This window comes from Oryctolagus cuniculus, chromosome 5, assembly GCF_964237555.1.
Source record: "Oryctolagus cuniculus chromosome 5, mOryCun1.1, whole genome shotgun sequence".
Taxonomy (NCBI): domain Eukaryota; kingdom Metazoa; phylum Chordata; class Mammalia; order Lagomorpha; family Leporidae; genus Oryctolagus; species Oryctolagus cuniculus.
The window spans coordinates 139,823,835-139,851,362 of NC_091436.1; the positions used below are offsets into that span (position 1 = coordinate 139,823,835).

At 54.2% G+C, this 27,528-nt stretch overlaps 1 protein-coding gene across 10 annotated transcripts; it reads right to left on the reverse strand.

Moving 5' to 3' along the window:
- Positions 1 to 7,215: 7,215 nt before the first annotated feature.
- Positions 7,216 to 24,967, reverse strand: ABCF1 (ATP binding cassette subfamily F member 1). Of its 10 annotated transcripts, none has more exons than XM_070074271.1 (25): positions 24,757 to 24,967; positions 17,984 to 18,030; positions 17,704 to 17,811; positions 17,441 to 17,570; positions 17,268 to 17,305; positions 17,079 to 17,186; positions 15,772 to 15,846; positions 15,581 to 15,694; positions 14,003 to 14,110; positions 13,698 to 13,820; positions 13,276 to 13,376; positions 13,094 to 13,179; positions 12,404 to 12,543; positions 12,170 to 12,318; positions 11,810 to 11,893; positions 11,543 to 11,667; positions 11,276 to 11,388; positions 11,019 to 11,190; positions 10,845 to 10,919; positions 10,695 to 10,765; positions 8,585 to 8,617; positions 8,337 to 8,505; positions 8,177 to 8,241; positions 8,040 to 8,085; positions 7,216 to 7,913 (listed from the first exon to the last, which is right to left on the reverse strand). In XM_070074271.1, the coding sequence occupies exons 1-25, from the start codon at positions 24,827 to 24,829 to the stop codon at positions 7,747 to 7,749; spliced, it is 2,520 nt and encodes an 839-aa protein (XP_069930372.1). In that variant the 5' UTR covers positions 24,830 to 24,967; the 3' UTR covers positions 7,216 to 7,746. The 10 variants fall into 10 exon arrangements, with proteins under 10 accessions (XP_069930372.1, XP_069930374.1, XP_069930373.1 ...); XM_070074273.1 differs by having other exon boundaries at positions 17,441 to 17,564; positions 17,710 to 17,811; positions 24,757 to 24,966; XM_070074272.1 differs by having other exon boundaries at positions 17,710 to 17,811; positions 24,757 to 24,966.
- Between the last annotated feature and the right edge of the window lie 2,561 nt (positions 24,968 to 27,528).

Here is a 27,528-nt window from a genome sequence, read left to right on the forward strand (position 1 = left end):
TGAGCCGGCTCCACTGCCTCCTAGGGCCCGTGTTGGCAGGAAGCTGGAGTCTGCAGCCTAAGCTGGGAGTTAATTCCAGGTGCCCTTGTGTGTGCATCTTGACTGACAGGGTGAGTGCAGGTGCAGTGGGTTAGGCCCCATGAAGGACACCTGCATCTCGCCTCAGGGTGCCGAGCCCCAGCAGCTCCACTTCCAGTGCAGCTTTCCTACTAATGTGCGCCTGGGAGGCAGTAGATGTCAGGTGCCTGAGCTGCCACCTATGTGGGAGTTCTTGTCCCCTGGCTTCAGCCTGGCCCAACCATTTAGGGAGTGAACCAGCAGATAAGGATGTCTCTCCTCTGCCTGCCAAATCTATTTGAAAAAGTTACAGAGAGGAAGGAAAGGTCTTTCATCGCTGGTTTACTCCCCAGATGGCTGCAACAGCTCGAGCTGGGCTGATCCAAAGCCTGGTGACTCCTCCAGGTCTCCCTCGTGGTGCAGGAGCCCAAGGACTTGCACCATCTTCTGCTTTTCCAGGCCATAACAGAGCTGGATCACAAATGGAGCAGCTGGGACTTGAACTGGCGCCCATGTGAGATGCGGGCACTGCAGGCTTTCCCCACTATGCCACAGCGTCAGCCCCCAGGCTGATCATTTTTAAGAGGAGCAATTTCAGTGGAGAAAGACAAGAAAAGGGAAACCATATAGACTGTCCCAAAAAAGTGGGAAGAAAATAGGCCTGCTGTTAGAGGGTAAAATTATTAATTTGAAAGTCTGCTAGTTCATTTCCCAAATGGCCACCATGGCCAGGGCTGAGCCACGTTGACACTGGAACCCCACCTGGGTCTCCCACGCAGGTGGCAGGAGTCCATGCTATCTGGATGACCTTCACTGCCTTCCCAGGTGCATACTGGGGAGCGGGATTGGAAGCAGAGAGGCTGGGATTCAAACCACCACTCATGGGATGACATCACCAGTGGTGGCTTAACCTGCTGCACCACAACGCCTGGCCCCAAGTTATTTTTAGTTGCTAAGGATAGGTAGGTATTACATTGAAGGCCTGATGCAACGTGATGCAGGAGGTTTGGGGGACCAGAACACTGAGGGAGAGGATGAACTTCAAAACAGGAAGTTCTTTCTCAAAACCTGAAATGAGGAGTGCACTACCCAGTGGGAGATGGGGGAAGATGGGGATATTGGGATGTGGTCACTTGAGAATTATGGCTTTCAAATATTCTGGCATTCATCAGAATCATCTGAACTGCCTGGCAAAGCCTGATTCAGCAGGGCTGGGATGATTCTACAGTTCTAAACAAGTCCCAGGTGCTGCTGATGTGCAAAAAGCTAACATGTCTTGGCTGTTATTTCCAGCATTGGCCACAAGAGGGCAACAACTTCCTACATCTCACAGGCCCCATTCCCTATTGGCCAATGGTGCTACTTTTACACTCCCTTTGCCCAGTCTTGTGAGGGTGTTGAAGTCTGTTGCTCTGTGCACTGGGAGACCATGGATGAGAAGACATAATTTAAGGCCCAAGCTAAAAGGTGAAATACCTGGGCAGGCATTGTACAGAAGGGGTAAGACGCCACATTCCATATTTGAATGCCAGTTGGAGGCCGGACTACTCCATTTCCAACCCAACTTCCTGCTAAGAAGCTTGGGAGGGCAGAAGGTGATGGCTCAAGTACTCAAGTCCTTGCCAACCACGTGGGAGATCTGGATGGGGCTCCTGGCTTAGGCCTGGCCCAGCCTTGCTGCTGTTGCGACCATTTGGGGAATAAAGCAGTGGATGGAAAATCTGTCTCTTCCTTTCAAATGAATGCATGAATAAACCTTTAAAAAAAAGTAAAATATCAAATAAATATTGTTCAAGTGAAAATCAACTGACCGGGCCAGTGCTCTGGCCCCTGCACCCATGTGGGAGACCCTGCTGAAGCTCCTGGCTTCAGCCTGGCCCAGCCCTGGCCATTGCAGCCATTTGAGGAGGGAACCAGCCGGTGGGAGATATCCCCTCCTCCCCCGTAACTCTTTCAAATTAAATAAATCAAAAAAAAAAAGGGAAAAGAAAAAGCCACCACCTGACCTAGTGGCAGCAGGGTGATGGGCTTCTCTTCTGTCTAGTGCTGCTCCTCACCTTCCTCCCCCTCATAAGGGCCCACGGGAACCTAAGAGTTTAGTTTTTTTTCTGCCAAATTCTCAAAACCCAAAGGACCCAGTTACCCCTCGCTGAAGGAAACAAGCCTTTGCCTCGGTGCAGGGAAGTGGGCCGGGCGGCACGGGCGTGGCCCCCGGGGCACCTGACCGTTCCCTCCAAGCCCTGGAGGCTTTTCTTACTTCTGCTCCCATTCTCCCCTTCCAAAATATCCCTTCAACGTTACACCCTGACCCCAGGCAAGCCAGGCTGTCCCCAGTGCTGAGTCAGCAATACTCGCAATTCTCCTTCCTGCTCCTGGGCAGGAAATCCTACCATCTTGACACAGTACAAGTTAACATCAGCATTGGGCCAACACTTACTGCTGCTTGGAAAACTTCCCTTCTTGATTCTGGGACCAGAACTTTTTTTTTTTTTTAAGATTTATTTATTTATCTGAAAGTTACAGAGAGGAGAGGCAGAGAGAGAGAGAGAGAGAGAAAGAGAGGTCTTTCATCCTCTGATTCACTCCCCAATTGGCCACAATGGCTGGAGCTGTGCCAATCCGAAGCCAGGAACTTCTTCTGGGTCTCCCACACAGGTGCAGGGGCCCAAGGTCTTGGGCCATCTTCTACTGCTTTCCCAGGCCATAGCAGAGCTGGATGGGAAGTGGAGCAGCTGGGTCTTGAACCGGCTATGAGATGCTGGCACTTCAGGCCAGGGCATTAACCTGCTGCGCCACAGTGCAGGCTGAACCAAACTTTTGAGAAGGGAAGTCTCATCCCCTCTGTGCCCCACTGCCTTTCTCATCATAGGCAAACACCCAAGTCACCACTACTTTTTTCTTTCAGAATTTATTTGAAAGGCAGAAGAGAGAAAGACAGCCTCCCATCTGCTAGTTCTCTCTCCAAATGCCCAGAATGGCTGAGGCTGGGCTAGGCCAAACCTGGGAACCCAGAACTCAATCCAACCCTGTGGGTGGCGGGGACCCAGGCACCCGAGCCATCACTGCTGCCCTAGCAGGAAGCTGGGACCCAGGCACTCTGCTACGGGATGCCAGGCAGCCCAAGCAACATCTTCATCACCGAGTCACACATCCGCTTGCTGCTGTCCGTTTTTTTTTTTTTTTTTTTTGACAGGCAGAATGGACAGTGAGAGAGAGAGACAGAGAGAAAGGTCTCCCTTTACCATTGGTTCACCCTCCAATGGCCGCCGCAACCGGCGCGCTGCGGCCAGCACACCGCGCTGATCCGGTGGCAGGAGCCAGGAGCCAGGTGCTTTTCCTGGTCTCCCATGGGGTGCAGGGCCCAAGCACCTGGGCCATCCTCCACTGCACTCCCTGGCCACAGCAGAGAGCTGGCCTGGAAGAGGGGCAACCGGGACAGAATCCGGCGCCCCGACCGGGACTAGAACCCGGTGTGCCGGCGCCACTAGGCGGAGGATTAGCCTAGTGAGCCGCGGCGCCGGCCTGCTGTCCATTCTTAGAGGAAGAGGAGGGTCTTCTCTCCACATGGGACACACCTGCTGTCTCCCCACCACCGTGCTCCACCCAGCAGCCAGAACAGTTTTGTAAAACAAAGACCAATTCACACTCCTGCTGAAACAGCACCAATGCCCACCCTATGTCCCTAGAGTCAGATTCCAAGTCCCTCCCCGGGCACGTGGCCCTATGCCTGCTGGCCGCTGCTCACTCTCACGTTTCTCTTGTTGCTTACTTTAGTCTCCTTGTAAGGCAGACTGGTCCTCCAGGTACTGGTTCACCCCTCTGAAGCTCACAACCACCAGGGCTGGGCCAAGCCAGAGCCCCGGGCCTGGAATTCCATCTGGGTCTCCAATGTGCGGTGGGGACCCAAGCACCTGAGTCACCTGCTGCACCCCAGCATGCGGGTCAGGACTCAGACTGGCACTGCAACACGGGACGCAGGCCTCACGAGCAGTGGCTACACGCTGGGCCACGGCGCCGGCCCCTCAAGACACGCATCTAGAGCAGTCTCCGTGCCTTTGCATTCCTGACCCCTGACAGCTCGTTCCTCTTAGTCGGGCTGGTTCCTTGTCCACGTTCAGGTCTTGCCTGCAGTGTTTCTGCTGACACCACCCCTGCTCACCCACGTAAGGGTGACGCAGAGTGCCCTTCCCACAGCACCTGCTGCTGCTGTCTGCACTTCTAACCGCCAGGTGTTGCTCTCAGATCTGGCCACACGGGGCGACTTCTCACTTCTCTCCCCTGGCGGCTTCCTGTGGCCATGGGCCTTTCTTGGTTCTCACCTTCCCCACTGTTGTCGTGACCCTCCTAACACCTTCCACAGCCTGATGGTGGTTACCGTGCCTCTGGGATGCGTCCTTTGCTCATCTTGTCCACAGCCTCAGATGAGGAGAGAACCCAGACACTGGAGCCACCAGGGGCCACCATCCCAGCTCTGCCTCTCCAGGCTGGGTGACACGGGGCAGGCAGGGTTGGGTTTTGTTTTCTCATTAGGAAGGTGTGGACAATCATGACCATGTACCACATCTCCATGAACTGTAGCTACAAGTTCAATCTACGAGTAAAAGACTTGATTCCACTTTCCCCACCATGTAAATCTGTGCGCCCTCCTACCTTTCCTGCTGTTTCTTCGCTGGGTTTGAGGCAGAGCATATGTTTGCCCACGCTTAGGTGAATTACTGATAATCCCGCTACAGAGTATATATTTTTTAAAAGATTTATTTATTTGAAAGTCAGAGTTATACAGAGAGAGGAGAGGCAGAGGCAGAGAGAAGTCTTCCATCCGCTGGTTCACTCCCCAGTTGGCCACAACGGCCAGAGATGCGCCGATCCAAAGCCAGGACTCAGGAATTTCTTCCAGGTCTCCCACATGAGTGCAAGGGCCCAAGCACTTAGGCCATCTTCCATTGCTTTCCCAGGCCACAGAGAGCTGGATTGGAAGTGGAGCGGCCGGGTCTCAAACTGGTGCCCCGCTGCATCACAACACCGGCCCCAGACTATGTGTATTAAAGGAAGGAAATGTGTGCCCAGGATGGAGGTCCTTTCATAGCACCTCAAGTACCTGACATTAGTGATCAAACACTTGAAACACTGGGGCTGGTGTTGTGGCACGGTTGGTTAAGCTGTTGGTGAGACACTGGCATCCCCTATGAGCACCTGTTCAAGTCCCGGCTGCTCCACTTCTGATCCAAATTCCTATTAATGTGCCCAGGAAGCAGCAGATGGCTCAGGTACCAGGGTCCCTGCCACCTATGTGGGAGACCTGGATGGAGTTCCAGGCTGCTGGTTTTGGGTCAAATGGGTTCCAGCCCTGGCCACTGAGGGCATTTGGGAAGTGAACCAGCCGAGGAAGATCTCTCTCCTCCTGTACCTCCCTCTTAACTAAGCCTTTCAAATAAAAACTCTTAAAAAAAAAAAAAAAAAAAGATTCAAGTGCTTGAAACAAACTGAAATGCAAAATTTTGACATTCATTTTATAAGTAACCCTCCTATTATATATTTTATTTTTTTTTAAATTTTGACAGGCAGGGTGGACAGTGAGAGAAAGGCCTTCCTTTACCGTTGGTTCACCCTCCAATGGCCGCTGCGGCCGGCGCACCACGCTGATCTGAAGCCAGGAGCCAGGTGCTTCTCCTGGTCTCCCATGGGGTGCAGGGCCCAAGCACTTGGGCCATCCTCCGCTGCATTCCCGGGCCACAGCAGAGAGCTGGACAAGAAGAGGAGCAACCGGAACAGAATCCGGCGCCCCGACTGGGACTAGAACCTGGGGTGCCGGCGCCGCAGGTGGAGGATTAGCCTAGTGAGCCGCGGCACCAGCCCTATTATATATTATCATCATCACATCTCGACTAGTGAGCTGAAAATTTGAAGTGCAACAGGAGATGCGTGTAACAAAAGAAAGCAAAGCACTTTATACCATACACCTAGAGGCCGGCACTGTGGCGGAGCAGGTTAAGCCTCTGCCCGCGGTGCTGGCATCCTGTTTGGGCACCGGTTTGCTCCACTTCCGATCCAGCTCCCTGCTGATAAGCCTGAGAAAGCAGTGGGAGTTGGACCAAGTGATTGGGCTGCTGCATCCATGTGGGAGACTTGGAAGAAGCTCCTGGCTTCGGTCTGGCCCTGCCCTGGCCATTGCAGCTACTTAGGGAGTGAATCAGTGGAAGCTCTTTCTTTCCTCCTATCTCTGCCTTTCAAATAAATAAATAAATCTTAAAAAAAAAAAAACACTACATATCTAATCCCCGGGAAGTGTGATGAGGGAGGCACTTCCTCACCTTGCAGACGAGGACGCTGGCCCCAGCAGCCTGTCCACGGCTCCAGCATCAGCAAGCGGGCCCAGAGCCTGGCTCCTGCTGTTGCAGGACGCCTTCCCGGCAGTCAGCTGTCCGGCCTTCAGATTCTCCCCTGACTCCTGCAGCCCCTCTGCACCCACACAGCCATCTCCGCACCACGCCCCCCCTACTGGTGCCTGCCAGCACTGCCGGCCTACTGGACACAGTTGTGCGGTCCACCCTGCTTCCACTGCACCTGACCCATCACCACCCACTGACCCCTGACTTTCCACACCCATGTCCCCATGCTGAGAAAAATGGCCACGTCAGGCTCCCTCACTGACTCCCAACAGCACTCTCTTCAGGCCTTAGCTATGTTTTCCAGTTTCGAAATATCGGCTCCTTGTTCTTCATTACTCTGCCCCAGTGCTTATTATTTTTGAAGGTCCACCCTCAAGTGATCCTGACAGATACAAAGCCCTGCACCATCCCTTCCCTCCTCAGACACACGGCACCCGCCGCTTCCGGGAATCGACCACATCTGCGCACACGCCATAGTGCAGCTCTCCAACGTTCTCTGCTCACCACAGCAGGGGGCGCCCTTCCCTTCCTGCCCCTCACAGCAGGGGCTCAGTGGCCGGCTGATTTACTAAGCTTTAGGAGGCCCAGTACTCTGTCCCTGACCACTGAGTGGAGCACCTCCTCACTGAGAACTCAGCTTGGACACAGACAAGGGGCAAAGCGCTCTCCCTTGCCCTGTCTGCGGGGGAGGGGCAGGGCACAGGCAGAGCCACCTGTGTTAGTGAGGAAGGGGCCCGGGGGCGCCGACTCACAGCAATCTCCGCGCAGGGACAGGGTGGCAGCGATGCCTTTTATTTCCTGCCCTGCAGAGGGCGATCAGAGGGCGGCAGCGTTCACTGCTCCAGGTCCCAAGAGACAAGCGGCTGTAGGCGCCCCGTCCAGCTGAGCTCCACGAGCTGCCAGCATCACACAGTCAGCACGGGACCCCCAGGAGAGGACAGCAGCACTCGAGCCCAGGTGCAGCTGCGCCGGAGCTTTAAGGTGGCCCAGAGGCAGGTTTCTGAGCACTGAGTCTCGAGACGCCAGGCCAGGCGAGCGAGGCTGCTGGAGCCCACTGCAGGAGTAAGCTCTGTGCGGAGGGACTCACAGACGAGGCCAGCACAGCTGCCTGCAGGGGTGTCCACCAGGCAAGTCTTTCAGGGAGAACGGACGCAATCCAGTGGTATCCTGGTGGCCCGAGGCCACACTCTACCTCCAGCTGCCCGACTGGTCGCTGGGTGAGCTGCGGCCCAGAGGCGGGCGATGACGGGGGCTTCCGGCCCGCGTCCGCTGGTCTCTCGGGACGCTGCGCGCCGGAAGCTCACTCTCGCGGCCGGCTGACCATGACCTCACCCAGGGCCTCCAACACCTCCCGTTTGTAGTCCTCGAAGTCGCCGTCAATCTGGCTAACGCTCTGCTCCTCCACCACCCACAGCTGGCAGTTGGTTTCCGTGATGAGGCGAGCATCGTGGCTGACGACGATCACAGCTTTGGAGAAAGAAGAGCCGAGTGAGCACAAGGAAGGCGGCCGCCCCAGCTGAAGGTCCCCAGGGAGAGGCCGGGCCGGGGTGCGTTAGGCTGACTCACCACCCTGGTACTCGTTGATGGCCTCACCCAGAGCATCGATGGACTCTATGTCCAAGTTATTGGTAGGCTCATCCTACAGAGACGAAGAAGCCCATCAGAGCGCACGGGCACTCCCACCTCCCACCGTGGCCACCTGTCCCTCGCCCATGGCCCAGTGCACTCACCAAGATGAGGACATCAGGCTCCCGACAGGCCAGCTCTGCAAACACCACTCGGGCTTTCTGCCCCCCTGCAACAGAGAGGAGGTGGCCCATCACACCCGTAGCCTGACACTGCATAGCCAGACTGAGACCCCCTGGCCTCCCCTGGCCCCCAGCATGGTACCAGAGAGCTTGCAGATCTGGATGGTGTGGGCGTGGCTCTCGAGGCCAAAGCGGCCCAGGCACTTGCGGGCATCCTGGTAGGGCAGGTTGAAGCTGCGCTGCAGGTACTCAGTGGGCGTCTCCTCCATGTGCAGCTGCTCTGCATACTGCTGGTTGAAGAAGCCAATTTTCTGCCCGAGAGGGAGGTGGTCATGAGTGATGCTGCTCTGTCAGACTTCCCCCCGCCCCCGACTCCCAAAGCCCACCTACCAGCCGGTGGTTCTTTCTCATTTCCCCGCGGGTCTGCAAGGAGAAAGAAAGTGGTGAGACAAGGGAAGGGCTGCAGCCTGAATCCCAACTTTTCAGAAGGGCAAACGCACGCCAGAACGGAACACGGAGCTTCTCCCTAACCAAGGCACACACGGGAAACCCGCAGGGCGAGGGGCAGCTAGGCTCGCAAGCGGCACGTTTTAGGGTTCCGCCTCGGGGGGCCGTTAAGAGAGTTTCACTGGGGGAGGGGGGTGTCTAATTGACATCCTCCTAAAGATCGCTCTCTGTGGGCCTCAGTAAGAGGCCCCTCGGTATCCTGGAGGGAGAAGTGGCTGCAGCCTTTCTGTGGTACCACAGGCAACACGGCACAGCGGCTTGTGATGCCAGCACCCCTATCAGAGCACTGGTTCGAGTCCTGGCTGCTCCACTTCCAATCCACCTCCCTGCTGCTGCATCTGGGAAGACAGTGGATGACGGCCCACGTGCTTGGGTCCCTGCCACTCATGAGACCAGGATGGAGGTCCTGGTCTGGTTTCAGTTCTGGCTATTTGGGGACTGATCCAGCAGATGGAAGATCTCTGTCTCTTCCTCTGTCACTATGCCTTTTTTTTTTTTCTTTGACAGGCAGAGTGGACAGTGAGAGAGAGACAGAGAGAAAGGTCTTCCTCTACCGTTGGTTCACCCTCCAATGGCCACTGTGGCCGGCGCACCGCGCTGATCTGAAGCCAGGAGCCAGGTGCTTCTCCTAGTCTCCCAAGCGGGTGCAGGGCCCAAGCACTTGGGCCATCCTCCACTGCACTCCCTGGCCACAGCAGAGAGCTGGCCTGGAAGAGGGCAACCAGGACAGAATCTGGCGCCCGACCAGGACTAGAACCCGGTGTGCCGGCGCCGCAGGTGGAGGATTAGCCTAGTGAGCCGCGGCACCGGCCAACTATGCCTTTCAAAGAAGTAAATAAACAAATCTTTTTTTTTTAGAAAGTCATTTTAGATCTTTATAAGGTATACGTAAGCACGTGACTATTAGCATGGAAACATGCTTAATATCTATGACCCAAAGAAGGCCGGCTAGTAAACAATTCACATGATAGCCTGTTCTCTTAGAAAATGTACCCCAAGTTTACAAAGGAAAGAATTATCCAATAAAACATTAGTTTACTGGCTTCTCTAGTTTTCTCTCTTGGGTTATACAATTTCTAGCCTATTTTCTTCAAATATGTATTCATTTGTAAAGCAGTTACAGAGAGAAACAGAGACACAGAAAGATCTTCCGTCCACTGGGTCACTCCCCAAATGGATGCACTGTAAGCACAAGAGACAGGAGCCAGTACTTGAAGCCAGGAGCTTCTTTGGGTCTCCCACGTGGGTGCAGGGCCAAGGACTTGCGCCATCCTCCGCTGCTTTCCCAGGCACGTTAGCAGGAGAGAAAGTGAAGCAGCCGGGACTCGAACCAGCGCCCATATAGGATGCCAGCACTGCAGATGGTGGCTTAACCTGCTGTACCGCAGCGTCGGCCCTGGGTTATGTGATGTCTACACACATCCTTGTATAACCAAAACATGGGGGGTCGGGGACTGCTCAGGGTGTCCAGTGGAGTGGGTAAGTCACTGCTCGAGACGTCTGCCTCCCACATCAGACTGCCTAGTGTGAGTCCTGGCTCTTCTGCTGCTGGTTCAGCTTCCTGCTACTGTGCACTGGGAGGCAACAGCGATGACTCTTGTACTCAGGTCCCTGGCAACCTACATGGGATACCTGGATGCAGTTCCAGCTCCTGGCTCCCACCTGGCTCTGCCCAGCTGCTGTGGCATTTGGGGGGTGAACCAGTGGATGAGAGAGCTTTATCTCTTTGCATATCAAGTAAAATTTAAAACTTAATAAAAAAAAAAAAGCGGCAGCAGCCCCGGAGTATGGCACTGGCACTGAGTCCAAGCCCAATCCTACCTCTCTTCCTAGAAGATCTAAACTCTTCCCGTCTACAGCCCCTCTTACAGAAACCTATGCTGATTTCTGGACCTGACCCTGCACCGCCAGGCGGACGCCCTGATCTTAGCGTCTGGGAAACAAGCTGGGTCTTCCACTTCCCTCGCTCTCCTGCCCGGGCTGCGCGACTCACCGGCGTCAGCTTGCCAGTCAGCAGCAGGAGCAGTGTGCTCTTCCCCACGCCGTTAGGGCCCACGATGCAGACTGCAAGCAGACAGACAAGCAGTCAGACAAGGAGGACCCCAGAAACCTCACCGGCTCCTGCCCCACATCGTCAACTCACTCCTCGAGTCCATGTCGATGCCAAAATCCAGATTCTTAAACAGTGGTTTCTGCCCCTCGTAGCCAAATGTCACACCTGAAAGCCAGGAAAAGCGGCAACTCACAGCCCGCCCCCTCGAGGTGCCGGCCTCGGGGCAGGAGCTGGGGTGCACGCCGGGGGCACGCTCAGACTCACCGTGCAGACCCAGCACGGGCGGGCTGAGGGGCGGCGGGTTCGGGAACGTGAAGCGCACGGTGTACTCCTTGGGGCGCTTCAGGAGCTCAGGGGCCTCCTGGGACTCCTCATCCTGGTTCTTCCGCCGGCATTTCTGCTGCTTTCGAGTCAGGGCTTCTTTCGTTTGCTTTTCCTGGAGGGGCGGAAGGAAGGGACAAGTCTGCACGCTGCGCGGCGGTGCCTGCGCCGAGTGCCGGCCCGCGTGGCCCAGTGCGCACCGCCTGCTTGGTGGACTTGCCGCCCGCCTTCAGCTCCTTCAGCCTCTTCTCCTGCTTCTCGTACTGCTTCAGCAGCTCCTTCTGCTTCTGCTGGTACATCTTCTTGAAGGTCACTGGGCAGGAGGGGGACAGGCATGAAGGCCACCCTCCCCCGGGCACATGCCGACCAGGGACCGGTGACATGGGCCAGGGCACGTGTCTCCACGCTGGGTCCCACTTCCCAAGCCCATGCCTGCAGCTCCGCCCCTTACCGACGACCCCACTCACTGTAATTGCCCCTGTAGTAATGCAGCCGCTGTGCGTCCAGATGGATGATGTCTGTGCAGACGTCATCCAGGAAGCCCTGGTCGTGGGAGACGATCAGCAGCGTCTTCCGCCAGCCCTGGAGGTAGCTGTGTTTTGAAGAAGGACAACATGAGAGACAAGTAGGGGAAGCACACAGGAGGCGGTGGAGGGAGAAAAGCAGGGCTGGGCTGAGAGGCGGGAGAGCTACAGGGGCGCGCGCACGAGTGGCCGTCACCAGGGACAACGCACTTATTGAGCCAGATGACGGCGTTGAGGTCCAGGTGGTTGGTGGGCTCATCCAACATCAGCAGCGTGGGCTCCATGAACAGTGCCCTGTGGGAGGTGGGGGGCAGCAGAGCATAGGGTCAGGGGGACGAAGGTCCTTGCTCACGGAACCCAGAGAAGCCCCTGTGAGGTGGAGCCTGAGAACCTGAACGCCCCTTCCCAAGCTCTCCCGGGAGTTCTGATGCAGGAGATGCTGAGGACACACCCCCGGGTAGGGTGAGAAATGGAGAAGACGCCCAGTTCTTACAATGCAGGCAGGGAAGGAAGGAAACAGCCCTGGTGGTCTGGGGTCTAGAATGGTGAATGCTGAGGGGGATGTCCCACCTGGCCAAGGAGACACGCATACGCCAGCCCCCCGAGAACTTCTGGGTGGGCCGATTCTGCATTTCAGGGTCAAAGCCCAGACCAGCCAGAATCCGTCTTGCTTTGGCCTCTGCAGCCGCTGCCCCGGTGGCCCGCAATTCCTCGTACACCTGGGATGGCAGAGGAGAGGACGCATGCCACAGGGCCCCGGCACCCCCGAATCTCAGCCCAGGCGCCCTGTGCCACTGCCTCTACCTTCTCCAGCATCTCGGCGGCTGTGTCGTCCCCTTGCTCCAGCCGTCCCTGAAGCCGGCGCTCCTCTTCCAGCAGTTTCAGTCGCTTGGTGTCGGCTCGAAGAACAGCCTGCACGGCTGGAGTCTCATCCGCGACCACCTCTGCAGTAGGGTAACAGGCAGTCACCCCACGGGCCCCAGGACCTACTCCCTGCCCCCTTCAGCTCCGTTCTTGCTGCCCTCACCTTGCCCAGCTCTCTGCACTTACTCCCTCATTCACTCAACCCTCCTTTTAAAAAAATTTTAATAACATTTTTGAGAGGCTGGGTGGAGGGCAGTGAGTTCTCACCCACTGGTTCACTCCCCAAGGCCCACGACGACCCCCACCAGGCTCAGGCTGGGCACTGAAGCTGAGAATGGGAAATCAATTCCAATTCCTATGTGAGTGGCAGGAGCCTGATTACTTGAGCCATCACCACTGTCTTCCAAGGTCTGCATTAACCAGAAGCTGCAGTCAGGAGCCAGAGCCAGGTATCACACCCAGGCGCTCCGATGCAGGGGCACCTGCTCCTCCCCTCCTCCCGGGAGCATTCGTTCCCAGGCCCCAGGCTCCCCACACACCCCTTCCTACCCCACTACCCTGGCTTCCTCTACCCTCGGCTGCTCTCCTACTCCAGTGCCCAGCCCGCGAGGGCCCTGCCCCCAGCCTCACCCTGCTCACACAGCAGCACGTCGATGTTGGGAGGGATGCTCAGGGCACGGTTGGCAATGTGCTTGAGGAGTGTGGTCTTGCCCTTGCTGGGGAGTGACAGCCATTAGCACCAGGCCGCCACGTCTCTTCTTTCCACTCCAGCCCCGTCCCCTTCTGTGCCCCCAGCCCCCTCCTCTCCTCACCCGTTGGGGCCCACCAGCCCGTAGCGGCGGCCGGCTACAATGTACAGGTCCGCGTTGACAAACAATTCCTTGCCGTGGGCAGAGATGCTGAACTTTTCTAGCTGTGGCCATCAGGGAGGGTGGGCACGAGGAAGGGACGAGCAGGTGAGAATTCTCCCAGTGGGGCCAGAGCAGCAGCCTTCTCCCCATGTGGAAACCTGCCAAACCAGAGCCTCCCACAGAACCGCCCGCTCCCCAGGGCTGGCCCTCCCTGGGCACCACGGCCTCCAAGGCTGGACTCCTCTGCCTCGCTCACGGCGGCAGACACAGCTTTCTTCCTCAGCACTAACGCTTCCACGGTGGCCCTGCTTGCCACAGCACTCAGGCGAGATGAGGGAACCAGCTCTCCCAGCTGAGCAGGGGAGGCGGCCCTCAGGCCTCACCTTGATGTCAGACGCGTTCTCTAACATGGCCTGTCGGGAGGACACCTCCGCTTGGGAAACGGAGAAGTCGTTTTCGGCCGCATTCGCTGCTTTCAGAGAAGCCACCTGGCGCTCATATTCCATCTGAGAAGGAAGCAGAACAGGAGTGAGGCCCGTGCCACTGGGGGCCTGAGCCGAGGCTCACGCGGCACACCTCCTCCCCTGCTTTACGTGAGCAGCCCCCAGAGCTCTCCTTCCTCCACGGCTCTGAGTTCAGCACGACAGTCAAAGCCCCCAGCTCCGGCCACTCACACCCGCCGCTTTACCTGCTTCTTCAGCTTTTTCTTCTCCTTTTTGCTGAGGTGAGCATACGGATCATCTGCCTTAGGCTCCCCCTCCTCCTCCTCTTCTTCCTCCCCTTCGTCCTCTGAACCCTATGAGAACCAGAGGTGGTATCAAGAAATTTGAGAGGCCTTGGCAGACTCAGATTTCACACCCCTCCCCCAGTTCCACCCAGAGTCCTGGGCTATTTATCTTGGGATCCTCCGCCCTCTCACACGCGGCCCTCTGTCAATCTCTGCCAGCAGGAATGGTGGTAGCACAGGCGCTGCGAGCACACACGCACACAAAGCCGCAGCGCAGACTCCTGTGGGCCTGTGGGTACAGCACCCAAGACAACAGAACTGCAGGCGTAGGACAGGAGCTTCCTCTGTGGCTGATGAGGTTGCGTGGCTGACACGTTTACATGCCAAGAGGCAATCAGGCAGCCCTAACGCACAACCCCCAGGAGCCAGGCAGGATCAGAGAACGAGGAAGTGCTGACAGTAAAGGCGCACCAGGGCACCAGCCTCCCCTTGCTCACAAAGATGAGACAAGCTCCAACCAAGGACGTGGAAAGACGCACTCAAGGTCACATGGCCAATAAATGCAGAGCCAGAACCCAGACCGCCTGAGACTAACTCTGGAGTCCTTTCTTTGCTGGAGCAGGCAGTGCAAACCACAGCCACTGGTCCAAATCGGACCTGATGCCTGTTTCTATGTGCCCTGAGTTAAAAAGGCTTTTACATTTTATAAGAAAAAAAAATTTTTTTTTTTTTGGACAGGCAGAGTGGACAGTGAGAGAGAGAGAAAGACAGAGAGAAAGGTCTTCCTTTGCTCTTGGTTCACCCTTCAGTGGCCGCTGCGGCCGGCACACCGCGCTGAACCGATGGCAGGAGCCAGGTGCTTCTCCTGGTCTCCCATGGGGTGCAGGGCCCAAGCACTTGGGCCATTCTCCACTGCACTCCCTGGCCACAGCAGAGAGCTGGCCTGGAAGAGGGGCAACTGGGACAGAATCCAGCGTCCCGACCAGGACTAGAACCCGGTGTGCCAGCGCCGCAAGGCGGAGGATTAGCCTATTGAGCCGTGGCGCCGGCAAGAATTTTTAAAACAAACAAAAAAAGACAAGAATGATGATGATGACACAGCGAGACTGTGTGTGGCCTGCAAAGCCAAGAATATTACTGTGTAGGCCTGTACAGAAAGTCTGCCAGGGCAGTGTTGTGGTGCAGCAAGTTAAGCAACTGCTTGGGGTGCCGGCATCTCATATCACAGCGCCTGGGATCCAGTCCTGCTGCTGGTCCAGCTTCCAATTAATGCACCTGAGAGGCAGCAGAACACGGCCACCCCCGTGGGATACCCTACTGGAGTCGCTGGCCCCTGGCTTTGGCCTGGCCCAGTGTTGGCTGTTGCAACCATTTGGACAGAGAACCAGTAGATGGAGGCTTGCTTACTCTGTCACTCTACTTTTCATATCAATCAATCAGTCTTTAAAACTTTGATTTGTTGTTATTGCATAGTAACCAACTTTCACCTAAGAGCCACAGAATCCAAGTTCCCTCTGCTCCCAACACCAAAATACACACCCGCTCTGTTTTCTTGGCCTTCTCCTTCCCTTGTTTGGGAGGCTCCTTTTCTTTCGTTACTTCTTCTTCTTCTTCTTCCTCTTCATTGTTCAGAGCAACAAACTTATTCTGAGGCTAAGAGGGAAAACACAGGTCTGAGAAGATGCTCTATCTCCTGAGAACTGGTGCCACCTCCTACCAGCTCCTCTCACCTTAGCTTTGCCTTTTGACTTCTCTTCCTTTCCTTTTTTGCCTTTGAGACCTGGCCGTTGTTCTTCAGACACAACCTGGAAGACACACACACCGTCAGAGAGGACTAGGAAATATCAACGAAGGCGAGGGACGACGCAGGCACGACAGCCAATCCCGACAAGAGGCAACGGTGCAGGTGTGGAGAAGGTGCTCTGGGAAGGAGGAAGCAGCAGCGACATGGACGTGGGCACACTGAACGCCGGCAAGCAATCAGAGCAATCTGAGTGATGCACGGAGCAGCTCCCAGTGAAAAGCAGGTTTAGGTTTCGAGTTTAAAGCAGAACAGGGGTGAGGAACGTCCTGCAAAATCTGGTCTGGTCCTGCCAATGCAACTGCAGGCAGGACTCAAAAATGCACTACATCTACTGGAGGCTAATTCATTTTTTTTTTTTTTATTTGACAGGTAGAGTTATAGACAGTGAGAGAGAGAGACAGAGAGAAAGGTCTTCCTTTCATTAGTTCACCCCCCCAAAATGGCCGCTATGGCCAGAACTGCGCTGATCTGAAGCCAGGAGCCAGGTGCTTCTTCCTGGTCTCCCACTGCCTTCCCGGGCCACAGCAGAGAGCTGGACTGGAAGAGGAGCAGCCGGGACTAGAACCGGTGCTCATATGGGATGTCAGTGCCGCAGGCGGAGGATTAACCAAGTGAGCCACAGCGCCGGCTGTGGAGGCTAATTTTTAACTTAATGATTTTGTACGGCCTGCGAATGGTACGCCAAATATCTCAATGATCCTGGCCAGTGGAAAGGTTCCCCACCTGTGCAAGAGAATCACTGCAGGTGTGAGTGACGGCCATGTTCTGAAAGATGACTGACAGCAACAGACAGACAGACTGACAGAGCTCATTTAAAAGCAGTAAATTTCGGGGCCGGCGCCGTGGCTCACTAGGCTAATCCTCCACCTTGCGGCGCCGGCACACCAGGTTCTAGTCCCGGTCGGGGCGCCGGATTCTGTCCCGGTTGCCCCTCTTCCAGGCCAGCTCTCTGCTGTGGCCAGGGAGTGCAGTGGAGGATGGCCCAGGTGCTTGGGCCCTGCACCCCATGGGAGACCAGGAGAAGCACCTGGCTCCCGCCATCGGATCAGCGCGGTGCGCCGTCCGCGGCGGCCATTGGAGGGTGAACCAACGGTAAAGGAAGACCTTTCTCTCTGTCTCTCTCTCTCTCACTGTCCACTCTGCCTGTCAAAAAAAGAAAAAAAGCAGTAAATTTCCACACCATGGCCAGCAGGTGAACAGAGAAGGAGTGACAGACAGAGTCACCACTTTCACCTTATTGATCTGATTCTTCTCTGGCTTGGCAGGCTTAGGAGGGCGCTTTTCTTCCTCCTCCTCTTCCTCACTCTGATCTTGAATCAGGGCTGCAAAAACATTCCCACCCTGGAAAATGAAAAGGCCAGAGAAGTCAGTGGGGAGGTGAGGCTGCACATGGGGTCTCCGTCTACCACACAGACAGCTCACCTTGTTCTTCTTCCCTCCTCGGGGTGCTGGGGCAGGCGCTGAAACGACAAGGGGAGATGAGACAGGACCCAGACCGACGCCGTCTGGCTGTGCCCCGATCCCTCCCCAAGGCGGCGCCTGTGGCCTCGTCTGCGTCTGGGACTCGGCGCGCCTGCCTGCCCCGGGCCGCTTACCCTCGTCCTCCTCATCGCTGGCCGGCACCGACAGCTTCTTGAGGCGCTCCATGAGCTCCTTCTCCTCTCCATCGTCATCCACATCCTTCTTCCGCCGGCCTTTCCGGGCGTCTCGCTTCTTTTTCTGCTGCTGAAAGCAAAAGGCAGTGAGAGAGCAGAGCCCGGCCACTGCTGCGGGCCTGACCACAGAGCTCCCCGTCAGCTAAGAGAGCCAGCGTGGCCTGCGGAGGGCGCTGGATCCAAGGTTCGGGGCTCCAAGTCACCTGTACCTGCTGCTGCTGCTGCTGCTGCTGCTGCTCCTTCTCCCGCTCTCTGAGCACTTTCTCTTCCTCCCCAGCCTGTTTATCTTCTACTGCCAGTTCTTCAAAGAACTATAAAGAGTTAAGAGATGGGTAAGCATGGCTCCAAGGCCAACCAAGCCCTCCCCGCCCCACACAGGCCCAGTGGGCCTGCATCTCACCCGCATCCCGCCTCCTCTCTTGACAAGATCTCTGCTCGTCCCCCAAGACCCCCCCCCCCCATCCTCAGCCTTTACTTTCTCACCGTCTTTTTGGTCTTCTTGTCCTTCTTCCCTTTCTTCACCACTTTGTCTGGAAGGTTAAGCAGATATTATGAATGCTCATCAGCAAATCCAGAGCAGTGTCCTCTCCGCTACAGGGCTCCCAGGATTCTCCACCCCGTTTCATTCTTTTCCTAGCTCAACTATCGCTCCCTAGACATTGTCACTGCCCCAACTCCTGCAGAAAGCATCATCCCGCGCTCCACTCATTCACCCGATACAGCTTCCATGTGTCACACCCTGTGCCAGTGCAGGGGACGCAGCACCAGACACTGGGTTTCCCTGAAGCACGCAGGCTTTGCAAGAGGGATTTGTAAACAGTAATTACAGAAGGGAAGCTAAAAGCTACTTGTTGTGGGGACATGCTGACCTCACCTTTGGGGCTGGCCTTCCTGTGGAAACAACACTCTAGCTAACACCCGAAGTGTGAGAAGTTCTGGGCACACTGCGGGGTTCTAGTGCCGTGCACAGCTCCAAGTGTGAGATGCAAACGCATGGAGACGCAGGGGAAGGTTCGGTGGGGCTGAGACTCAGACTGAGGGGTGCAAGAGGGCCAGGGGAGACAGCAGTCAGGTGAGGAACGGGGACCTCACTGCAGGGTCACTCTCACACCGCGGGCCCCACTCTGACTTCAGAATGGAGCAAGGGTGGGAGGGGAAGAGTGTAGCAGGAGATCTGTGAGGAGGCAATGCAGTAACACAGGAGGCCGACAGCAGCGGTGGCCAGGTGAGGGACGGAAGGAAGATCCACAGGGTGGGGACAGAGAACAAGTTAAAACTGTACACTCAGACACATCTCCAGGTTTTCAGTTGGCAAAAGTGAGCGGGTTAAATAGTGGAAGAAAAGGTCCTTTCTCCCACCCCCATTGGGAAAGGGTAGGAAAACGACATTATGAATTGTTTGGGATGTGTTGTGAGAGGAACCTGCAGGCCGTGGTGTCATCTGGTAAATAAATGAACCCTACTCATGTCTGTTAGCACAGATCATGCTGTCCCACGACCATCCCTGAGTGCCCCACACATCGTCAAGGCCCACCAAATGACATGGTGTTTGCATCAAACCATGCACACACACACACTATACACCCCCCCCCCCCATCTTTTAAGTAATCTCTACAGGCCCTGTAACACTGACACAATGTGATACATAACTGTTACACTGTATTGTTTAGGAAACAACAATAACAAAACGTCCCCACACTAGCAAGACACATGCAATTCTTTTCTGTGAATATTTTCAATCAGTGGTTGGTTGAATCTACAGTCAGTGAGGATTGGCTGTGTTTGCTGTGTCAGTCTTTCGTCCCAGAAAGTGAACCGAGACTATTTGTGCTTAAGTCAGTAAAAGTGTACTTACTGACTGGACAAACTCCAGCTCCTCCCTTCTGTCCATCCTTGTTTCCCTATGGGCGGGGACATGTCTATCTCCCTTCCACTATCATATTAGAAGGCAGCCAAGTAGCCTCATGATTCGTTTTCATGCCCAGGCCTAGCCACTACCCTTTCCTTATCAAACCATCTCCTTCAACCACTGCTGTTCAATTTTATCCAAAAGCATTCCTGTAATCATTTCAGTTTTTTCTGAAAATGATTGGTGGCTTCCTGTTCTTCACTACATGAAGCACAAGTATTCCAAAATCAGAATCCCATCATAGTAGTTTATCAGCAAAGGTTTATTGAGCATCTATCTACTTTGCCGAAAACCTTGAGATAATCCCTGTAATTCAGGGCTTCACAGACCGTAAGGGCCCCATCCTCTCTTTTCTGCTTCCTACTCACACCTGCATTTAAGACCCTGGCTTGTCTTTGCTCCTTGATGAAATGCCAGGCATACTTGTGTCTGTCTTTGCTTGATCAGTGTCCTCCATCAAGAACACATTTCAAAATCTGACCCTTGTACCAGGTGACCAACATGATGGAATTAGAAAGATGTACAAGATTAATAATTAGGGCTGGCGCTGCAGCTTAGCAGGTTAAGCCACCACCTGCCACACCAGCATCCCACATGTGCAGCAGTTGGAGTCTTGGCTGCTTACTTCTGATCCAGCTTCCTGCTAATGTACCTGGGAAAACAGTGGAAGACAGCCCAAGTCCTTGGACCCCTGCACCCATATGGGAGCCCTGGAAGAAGCTCCTGGCTTCAGAACAGCTCAGTTCTGGCTGCTGCAGCCATTTGGGCAGTGAACCAACAGATGAAAGACCTTTCTGTCTCTCCCTCTCTCTGTAACTCTTTCAAATAAATAATTTTTTAAAAATATTTTATTTATTTGAAAGAGAGTTACAGGGACAAGGGGAGAGAGAGAGGTGTCTTCCATCTGTTGGTTCACTCCCTAGATGGCGGCAATAGCCAGAACTGAGCTGATCCGAAGCCAGGAGCCAGGAACTTCTTCTGGGGCTCCCATGTGGGTGCAGGGGCCCAAGGATGTGGGCCATCCTCTGCTGCTTTCCCAGGCGCATTAGCAGAGAACTAGATTGGAAACAGAGCAGCTGAGAATCAAACCGGCACCCATATGGAATGCTGGTGCTGCAGGTTGGGGCTTTAACCTGCTGTGCCACAGTGTGGGCCCCATAAATAAATCTTTAAAAGAAAAAAAAGCCGGCGCCACGGCTCACTAGGCTAATCCTCCGCCTAGCGGCGCCGGCACACCAGGTTCTAGTCCCGGTCGGGGTGCCGGATTCTGTCCCGGTTGCCCCTCTTCCGGGCCAGCTCTCTGCTGTGGCCAGGGAGTGCAGTGGAGGATGGCCCAGGTGCTTGGGCCCTGCACCCCATGGGAGACCAGGAGAAGCACCTGGCTCCTGGCTTCAGATCAGCGCGATGCGCCGTCCGCGGCGGCCATTGGAGGGTGAACCAACGGCAAAGGAAGACCTTTCTCTCTGTCTTTCTCTCTCTCTCACTGTCCACTCTGCCTGTCAAAAAAAAAAAAAAAAAAAAAAAAAAAGATCAGGGTCTGGCGCTGTGATGCAGTAGGCTAAGCCTCTGCCTATAGTGCCTGCAACCCATATAGGCACTGGTTCGAGTCCTGGCTGCTCCTCTTCGAATCCAGCTCCCAGCTATTGGCCTGGGAAAGCAGTTGAAGATAGCCCAAGTACTTATACCCCATATGGGAGACCCAGAAGAAGCTCCTGGCTCCTGGCTCCGCATCAGCCCAGCTCCAGCTGTTGCAGCCATGTGGAGAATGAACCAGTGGATGGAAAACCTTTCTGTCTCTCCTCTGTCTGTAACATTACCTCTCAAACAAATAAATAAAAATCTTTAATAAAAAAAGATTAGTAACGGCAGGTGTGTGCTGTGGCACAGGCAGTTAAGCCACAGCTTGGGATGTCCGTATTCCACAACAGAGTGCTCTTTCAAGTCCCAGCTGCCCCTTCTGACCCAGACTCCTAATAATGCATCTGGGAAACCCACATGAAGTTCCCAGCTCTTGGCTTAGGCCTTGCCCAGCCCTGGATGTTACAGGTATTTGCTGTACAAAACAGTAGCTGAAAGATACCTCTCTCTCATGCTCTGCCTTTCAAGCATATGAAAATAAACATTTTTAAAAAGAGTAATGGGGGCCGGTGCTGTGGCATAGCAGGTAAAGCCGCCACCTGCAATGCTGGCATCCAAAATGGGTGGTAGTCCAAGTCCTAGATGCTCCTCTTCTGATCCAGCTCTCTGCTATGGCCTGGGAAAGCAGCAGAAGATGGCCCAAGTCATTGAACCCTGCCAATCACATGGGAGACTGGGAAGAAGCTCCTGGCTCCTGGCTTTGGATCAGCGTAGCTCCAGCCATTGTGGCCAACTGGGAAGTGAACCAGTGGATAAAAGACCTCTCTCTCTGCCTGTGCCTCTATGTAACTCTGCCTTTCAAATAAAATAAATAAATCTTAAAAAAAAAAAAAAAAAAAAAACTTTCCTTAACCTGCCACACATTCCCCAACCAATCATGTTCTCCACCCTTATCTTCAGTCTCAAAAGGGCAGTTCACCAGTTCTACCGCCTCACCTCCTGTTTGGCTGTGGTTGTTTTAAATTTTGTTCATTTATTTGGGAGTGGGGTGGAGACAGCATGCTCCCATCCTACCCTCCAAATGACTGCTTCAGCCCAGGAACTGAATCTTCCTTGTGGGTTGCAGGAATTCAATTATGTGGCCCTCACAACAGCCTCCCACGGCCCACATCATCAGGGAGCAGGAGCAGGAGCCAGAGCTGGATATCGACCCAGGCATTCCAACGTGGGGCACAGGGACCATAACCACCTGGTCAAAAGCTGGCCAACCATCCCTTTGTGAACATACTGCAATCTGATGTGGGTATCATCTGACAGAAACTACTTTTCTCTAAGTTATAATTAGCCTGTTAGGTGGTCAATCCCAGAATTTTTATTTTAATAAAGATTTATCTATTCTTTGAAAGGCAAAGATACAGAGAGCGGGAGACAGGGAGAGAGAAGGATGTCTCATTGGTTCACTCCCTAAATAGCTAGGGCAGGGCCAAGCTGAAGCCAGAAAATGGAACTCCATCCAGGTCTCCCACGTGGTTGGCAGGGGCCCAAGCACTTGGGCCGTCATCTGCTGTCTTGCCAGGCACATGAACGGTGAGCTGGATTGGAAGTGGAGCAGCTGGGACAAGAACTGGTGCCCATAAGGGATACCAGCATCATAGGCAGTGGCTTTACCCACTGCACCACAGCCTTGGGCCCCTTCTGTTTCTTAACTTCTGGGATCCTGCGTGTTCCTGGTTTGCCTGCAGTTTCCCTAGCTGCTCACCTTTCTCAGTCTCATCTTCCTCAGCCTTCTTCCCTTAAAAACCTGGTTCTTCACTGCTCCTGCCACCCACGTGGCGGTCCTCTGTTCACTGTACTCTGTAGAGAAGTCTTCTGTGTGTAACGCCGCAACTATGCTCTCCCGTGTCTTCATTTCTAGTCTCCACAGCCGACGAACAATCTCTCCCTGCCACCTCTTCTTAGAAGCGTCCAACTCAGCATTCAAAATGACCTTATCTCTTCCCACCCTCCACCCATCATTGTTTCAACTGATGGTCTGCTACACACTGAGTTTCTTTTAAAAAGGGGTTTATTTTTATCTATTTATTTGATAGGCAGAGTTACTACAGGGAGAGAGATCTTCCATCTACTGGTTCACTCCCTAAATGGCTGCCAACAGCCAGAGCTGGGCCAGACTGAAGCCAGGAGTCTCTTTTGGGTCTCCCATGTGGGTGCAGAGGCCCAAGCACTTGGACCATCTTCTGCTGCTTTCCCAGGTGCATTAGCGAGGAGCTGGATTGGAAGTAGAGCAGTGGGGACTTGAACCAGCGCCCATATGGGATACTGGCACCACAGGCAGCAGCATGACCTGCTACACCTCCATGCCAGCCCCATACCCAATGGGTTCTGCAGTGTCAACCTTAATGCTTCTCCATATAATCAGTCCCGAGCTCTGGTCCATGCCATTTCCTTAGTAACTCTTCTCTTACCATTTCTCTCCTGGAGCCCCCTACATGGCCTCCGCGCATCCACCCCAATCAATTCAAGGTCCATTCTCGACTGTTCAGTGTTACTGAGGGAACTGACCACACCATCCCTTACGCATTTCTGTGGATCCTTCCTCTTCATGTTTTCATGTTTTTAGGACTAAACCCCTTGGAATAGTAACACTTCAAGCCTTTCCTTACTTCTGCTCATCTTTCAACGCCATCACACGGGTCATCAGGCCCCAGCGGGAACCAGCCAGGCTCGTGTACACAAACTTCTAGCCTGGAAGACTCTTCCCAGGTGCTGTCTCACAGCAGTCCTTCAAGAGTGAATGTGAAGAAACACTGCCTGTGTCCGGGAGGCTTTGCTGACAGTCCTAGCTTGCCCGTCTGAGGGGGCGCCCCTCTGCTTGCACAGGCAGAGCCTTCCCAAGCACGTCCACCACCCCTGTCCATCAGAGTCTGGGTAATGCTCCATCGCCCCCACCAGCCTGAGTGCCCCTTGAGGGAAAGGCTTACCTTTTCTCTCTGCATCCCCAGTGCCTCAGCACAGCACTTGGTGCACGGTAGGCATCCAATAAATGCTTGTAAAATTAGTCACCTTTGTATCTGCTGTAGCTATTCGGATTCATTTATCTCCGCTGTCAAGTGCCTTCAAGCCTGGGAGGCTGCCTGCATTTTTTTTTCCCCTTCCCCTCCCAAAAGCACAGCCTAAGCAAAAACAGGCCCTCCTGGCTTCCTCCTGGCCCCGTCCCCAGCTGTTGCCAGCAATGTGCAGGGTGAACCAGTGGATGGGAGGTTCCTCACTGTCTCTCTACCTTTCAAATAAATGAAATTTACGAAACAGAAGAAAAAAACCAACAGGCGCCCAACAAACACCTGCTGCTCTGTAGGTAAATCTCTACCCCTACTTTAACACCCAAACCCAAATCCCTGCTGCAGTTGAGTCGGACGAGGCATAGAAGCAAGCGGAGCGCCGGCGGGAGGGAGGCCGAGGCCAGCTCAGGCACCGGCTGCGAGACGGCGTGGCTGGACGGACGGAGGCCCACAGGAGAAGAAAGCAGGGCTTTCTCATTCCCCCACTTCCCTCGTCTCCAGCCCAGTCCCCTACAGCCCGTGCGCGACACCCCACAACCTCTGCCGTCGCCCCGACTCCTAACTCAGCGCTGCCGGCCCCACCGCACACATGCGCAGTAAGCCCCGCACGGCCGGCCACCCTCGCGCCCCGGCCCCCTCTTCCCAGGACACGCGCATTCTGCTTGTCCCGCTTCTAAAACTCTTCTTTTCTTCTCGCCCCCCAGGCTCACCTGCGGGGCTCGTGCTCTCTCCGTCCCCGATCCACTCGGGTTCCGGCGGCTGCTGCTTGGGCCCCTTCGGCATCGCGGTGGCAGTTACCGGTGCTCCGGCAGCGTCCGGCCTATTTCCGCTTCCGGCGGCATGGAGTAGGCGGGCTCTCCTCGCCGAGGAGGCCGCCCCGCCCCCGGCAGCCCACGTGCGCGCCGCACCGCCTACCCGGGGGCGTGACCGCGGCTTGTCGGGGCGTGGCCTGCAGCGACGCGGCGGGCCGGCTCCAGCTACGGTCGCGTCAGTGTTGGGTTTATGACACCCCGGACAGCCTGACCTGGTGACCCTGCTACACCGGCTACCGGCTAGCATGGAGATGTTGGAATATATATATATATATACACACATATATATATTATATATACACATATATATACATATATATATTATGTGCCTGGTACGTGCTACGAAACCTTACGTAAGGTGTGCCCACTAAAGCTGCCGGCCTTGATGTGTTATAGAATCCCGAAGTAAACAATTGGAAATGCGGAACTCCAGCCCAGCGAGTAGAAATCTCGGCGCAGTGCCGCTTGGATATACTGTTTTCTCCTTTCTTAAAAAAATTTTTTGACAACAGCTTCCTGAAGTATAATTGACAATAAAGTGCAAAGTGTCCACTTTGGCAGATTTTGACAGGCATACATCCATCACGCCATCACCACGGTCAAGATCTGGGTCACTGCCAGCTCTTCCAGTGAATAATAGGTGTGGGAGCTAGGGCAGGGCGCTTCCTTTCTCTCCGTAAGCCACTATAATCATGCCTTTGTGTTGGTCACTGGCTGAGTTCACTCTTGCCAAGGTCAGCAGCTCAGGGGCCGGTTCTCTGAGCTCATCCTGCCTACTGTCCCAGCAACATCTGATACAGCTGGTCACGCCCTCAGGGACACTCGGCTTGCACCTCTCCTTTCCATCTCCACGGCTGCTCTTTTCATGCCTTTGCTGGCTTCGCTTCCTGAGGTCTAAATGTTGAAGTAAACAAGTATCTTTTTTAAAATGCTGAAGTGACTCAGATTAAGTTTTTAATAATAAAAATTTTTTAATTTATTTACTTGAAGGGCTGGTGCTGTGGCATAGTGGGTAAAGCTGCCGCCTGCAGTGCCATATGGGGGCCAGTTCGAGTCCCGGCTGCTCCATTTCTGATCCAGCTCTCTGCTATGGCCTGGGAAAGCAGTAGAAGATGACCCAGAGCTCCTGGCTCCTGGTTTTCGATCGGCACAGCTCTGGCTGTTGCAGCCATTTTGGGAGTGAACCAGCAGATGGAAGTCCTCTCTCTGCCTCTCCTCTTTCTGTGTAACTCTTTCAAATAAATAAATATTTTTAAAAATTTATTTATTTGAGAGGTAGTGTTTCTCTCTTTCCAACTCTGACTTTAAAAATACCTTTTTTTTTTTTTGAGAAGAGAGAATTTCTATCTGCTAGTTCATTCCCCAAATGGCTGCAATGGCCAGGGCTGGGCCAGGCCAAAGCCAGGAACCAGGAGCTTCAACCTGGTCTCCCACAGGGACCCAAACAGCTAGACCATCTTCCACTGCTTTTCCCAGGCCATTAGCAGGGAGCTGGATCAGAAGTGGAACAGCCAGGACACGAACCAGCACCCACATGGATGCTGGCATTGCAGGGGATGGCTTTACCCACTATGCCACAATGCTGGCTCCTTAACTTCTCCTTTTGACTAAAACGGAAGATATTGCAGGGTGATGAGTAGAGTTACATGACCCAATTTACATTAAATTTTTTTTCAAATTTTTGAGATGCAGAGAAAGATACAGAGTTTCCATCCGCTGGCTCACTCCTCAAATGTCTGCAACAGCTAGTAACCAAGAACTCAATCCAGGTCTCCCACATGGATGGTAGGAACACAATTACCTGAGCCACTGTGGCTGCCTCTCTGGGTCTGCATTAGCAGGAAGCTGGAATCGGGAGCCAGATCTCAAACCCAGGTCCTCGGGTATGGGATGCGGGTGTCTTCACTGGCATCTCAAGCACAAGGTTAACCACCACTCCTTGTCCTGTCACTTTCTGGCCTCTTCCTCCACTTCTTCTTCAGAGCACTTATTATTACTTAAAGTCATATTATACATGTACTTATTGTCTAACATCCTCAAAACAATGTAGGCTCCATATGGGGAGTGATTTTTGTTCTTCTCAGCTCCTAAAACAGTGCCTTCCCAGGACAGGCACTGAAGTGTTCATTCAACAAGTTTGAGACAAGACAATGCATATAAACACTTCACACATTATGTTAGCATAGAGCAAACAGCCAGCCGCCGCCATGCTCAGACGCCTCCCTGCCTCTCTGCCCTCCGTCAGCCTCCTTCTTAGGCCCGTCCTTGCTTGCCCTCAACTCAGGTATTAGATGTCAGACTTTCCTCCCCGGGTGGTTTCAACTGTAACTTCCTCAGGGGAGAGCTCTATCCTCCATACTATGTTTTGAGTAGTCTCCCAACTACTGTTCTCTATTTGGTACCTTTTATTACCTTCATATCATCCATCACAACCTGTAATTACTCCTTTGTTTACTTTTCCAAGATCAGGCGAGATTGGGCGTTCACAGTGGTATGGACGCAGACTCCTTTGTTTACTTTTGAGAAAAGCAGCGTGACATCTGGGAACCAGTCCATCAGTAATAGGTGCTGCTGGCCTGACACTCATGCACCAGGCCTTGCTACTCTTGTTAAACAAAAACAATCTCACAGAAAACCGGTGTCACATTAAGTTATCCTGTAACTGTGGTG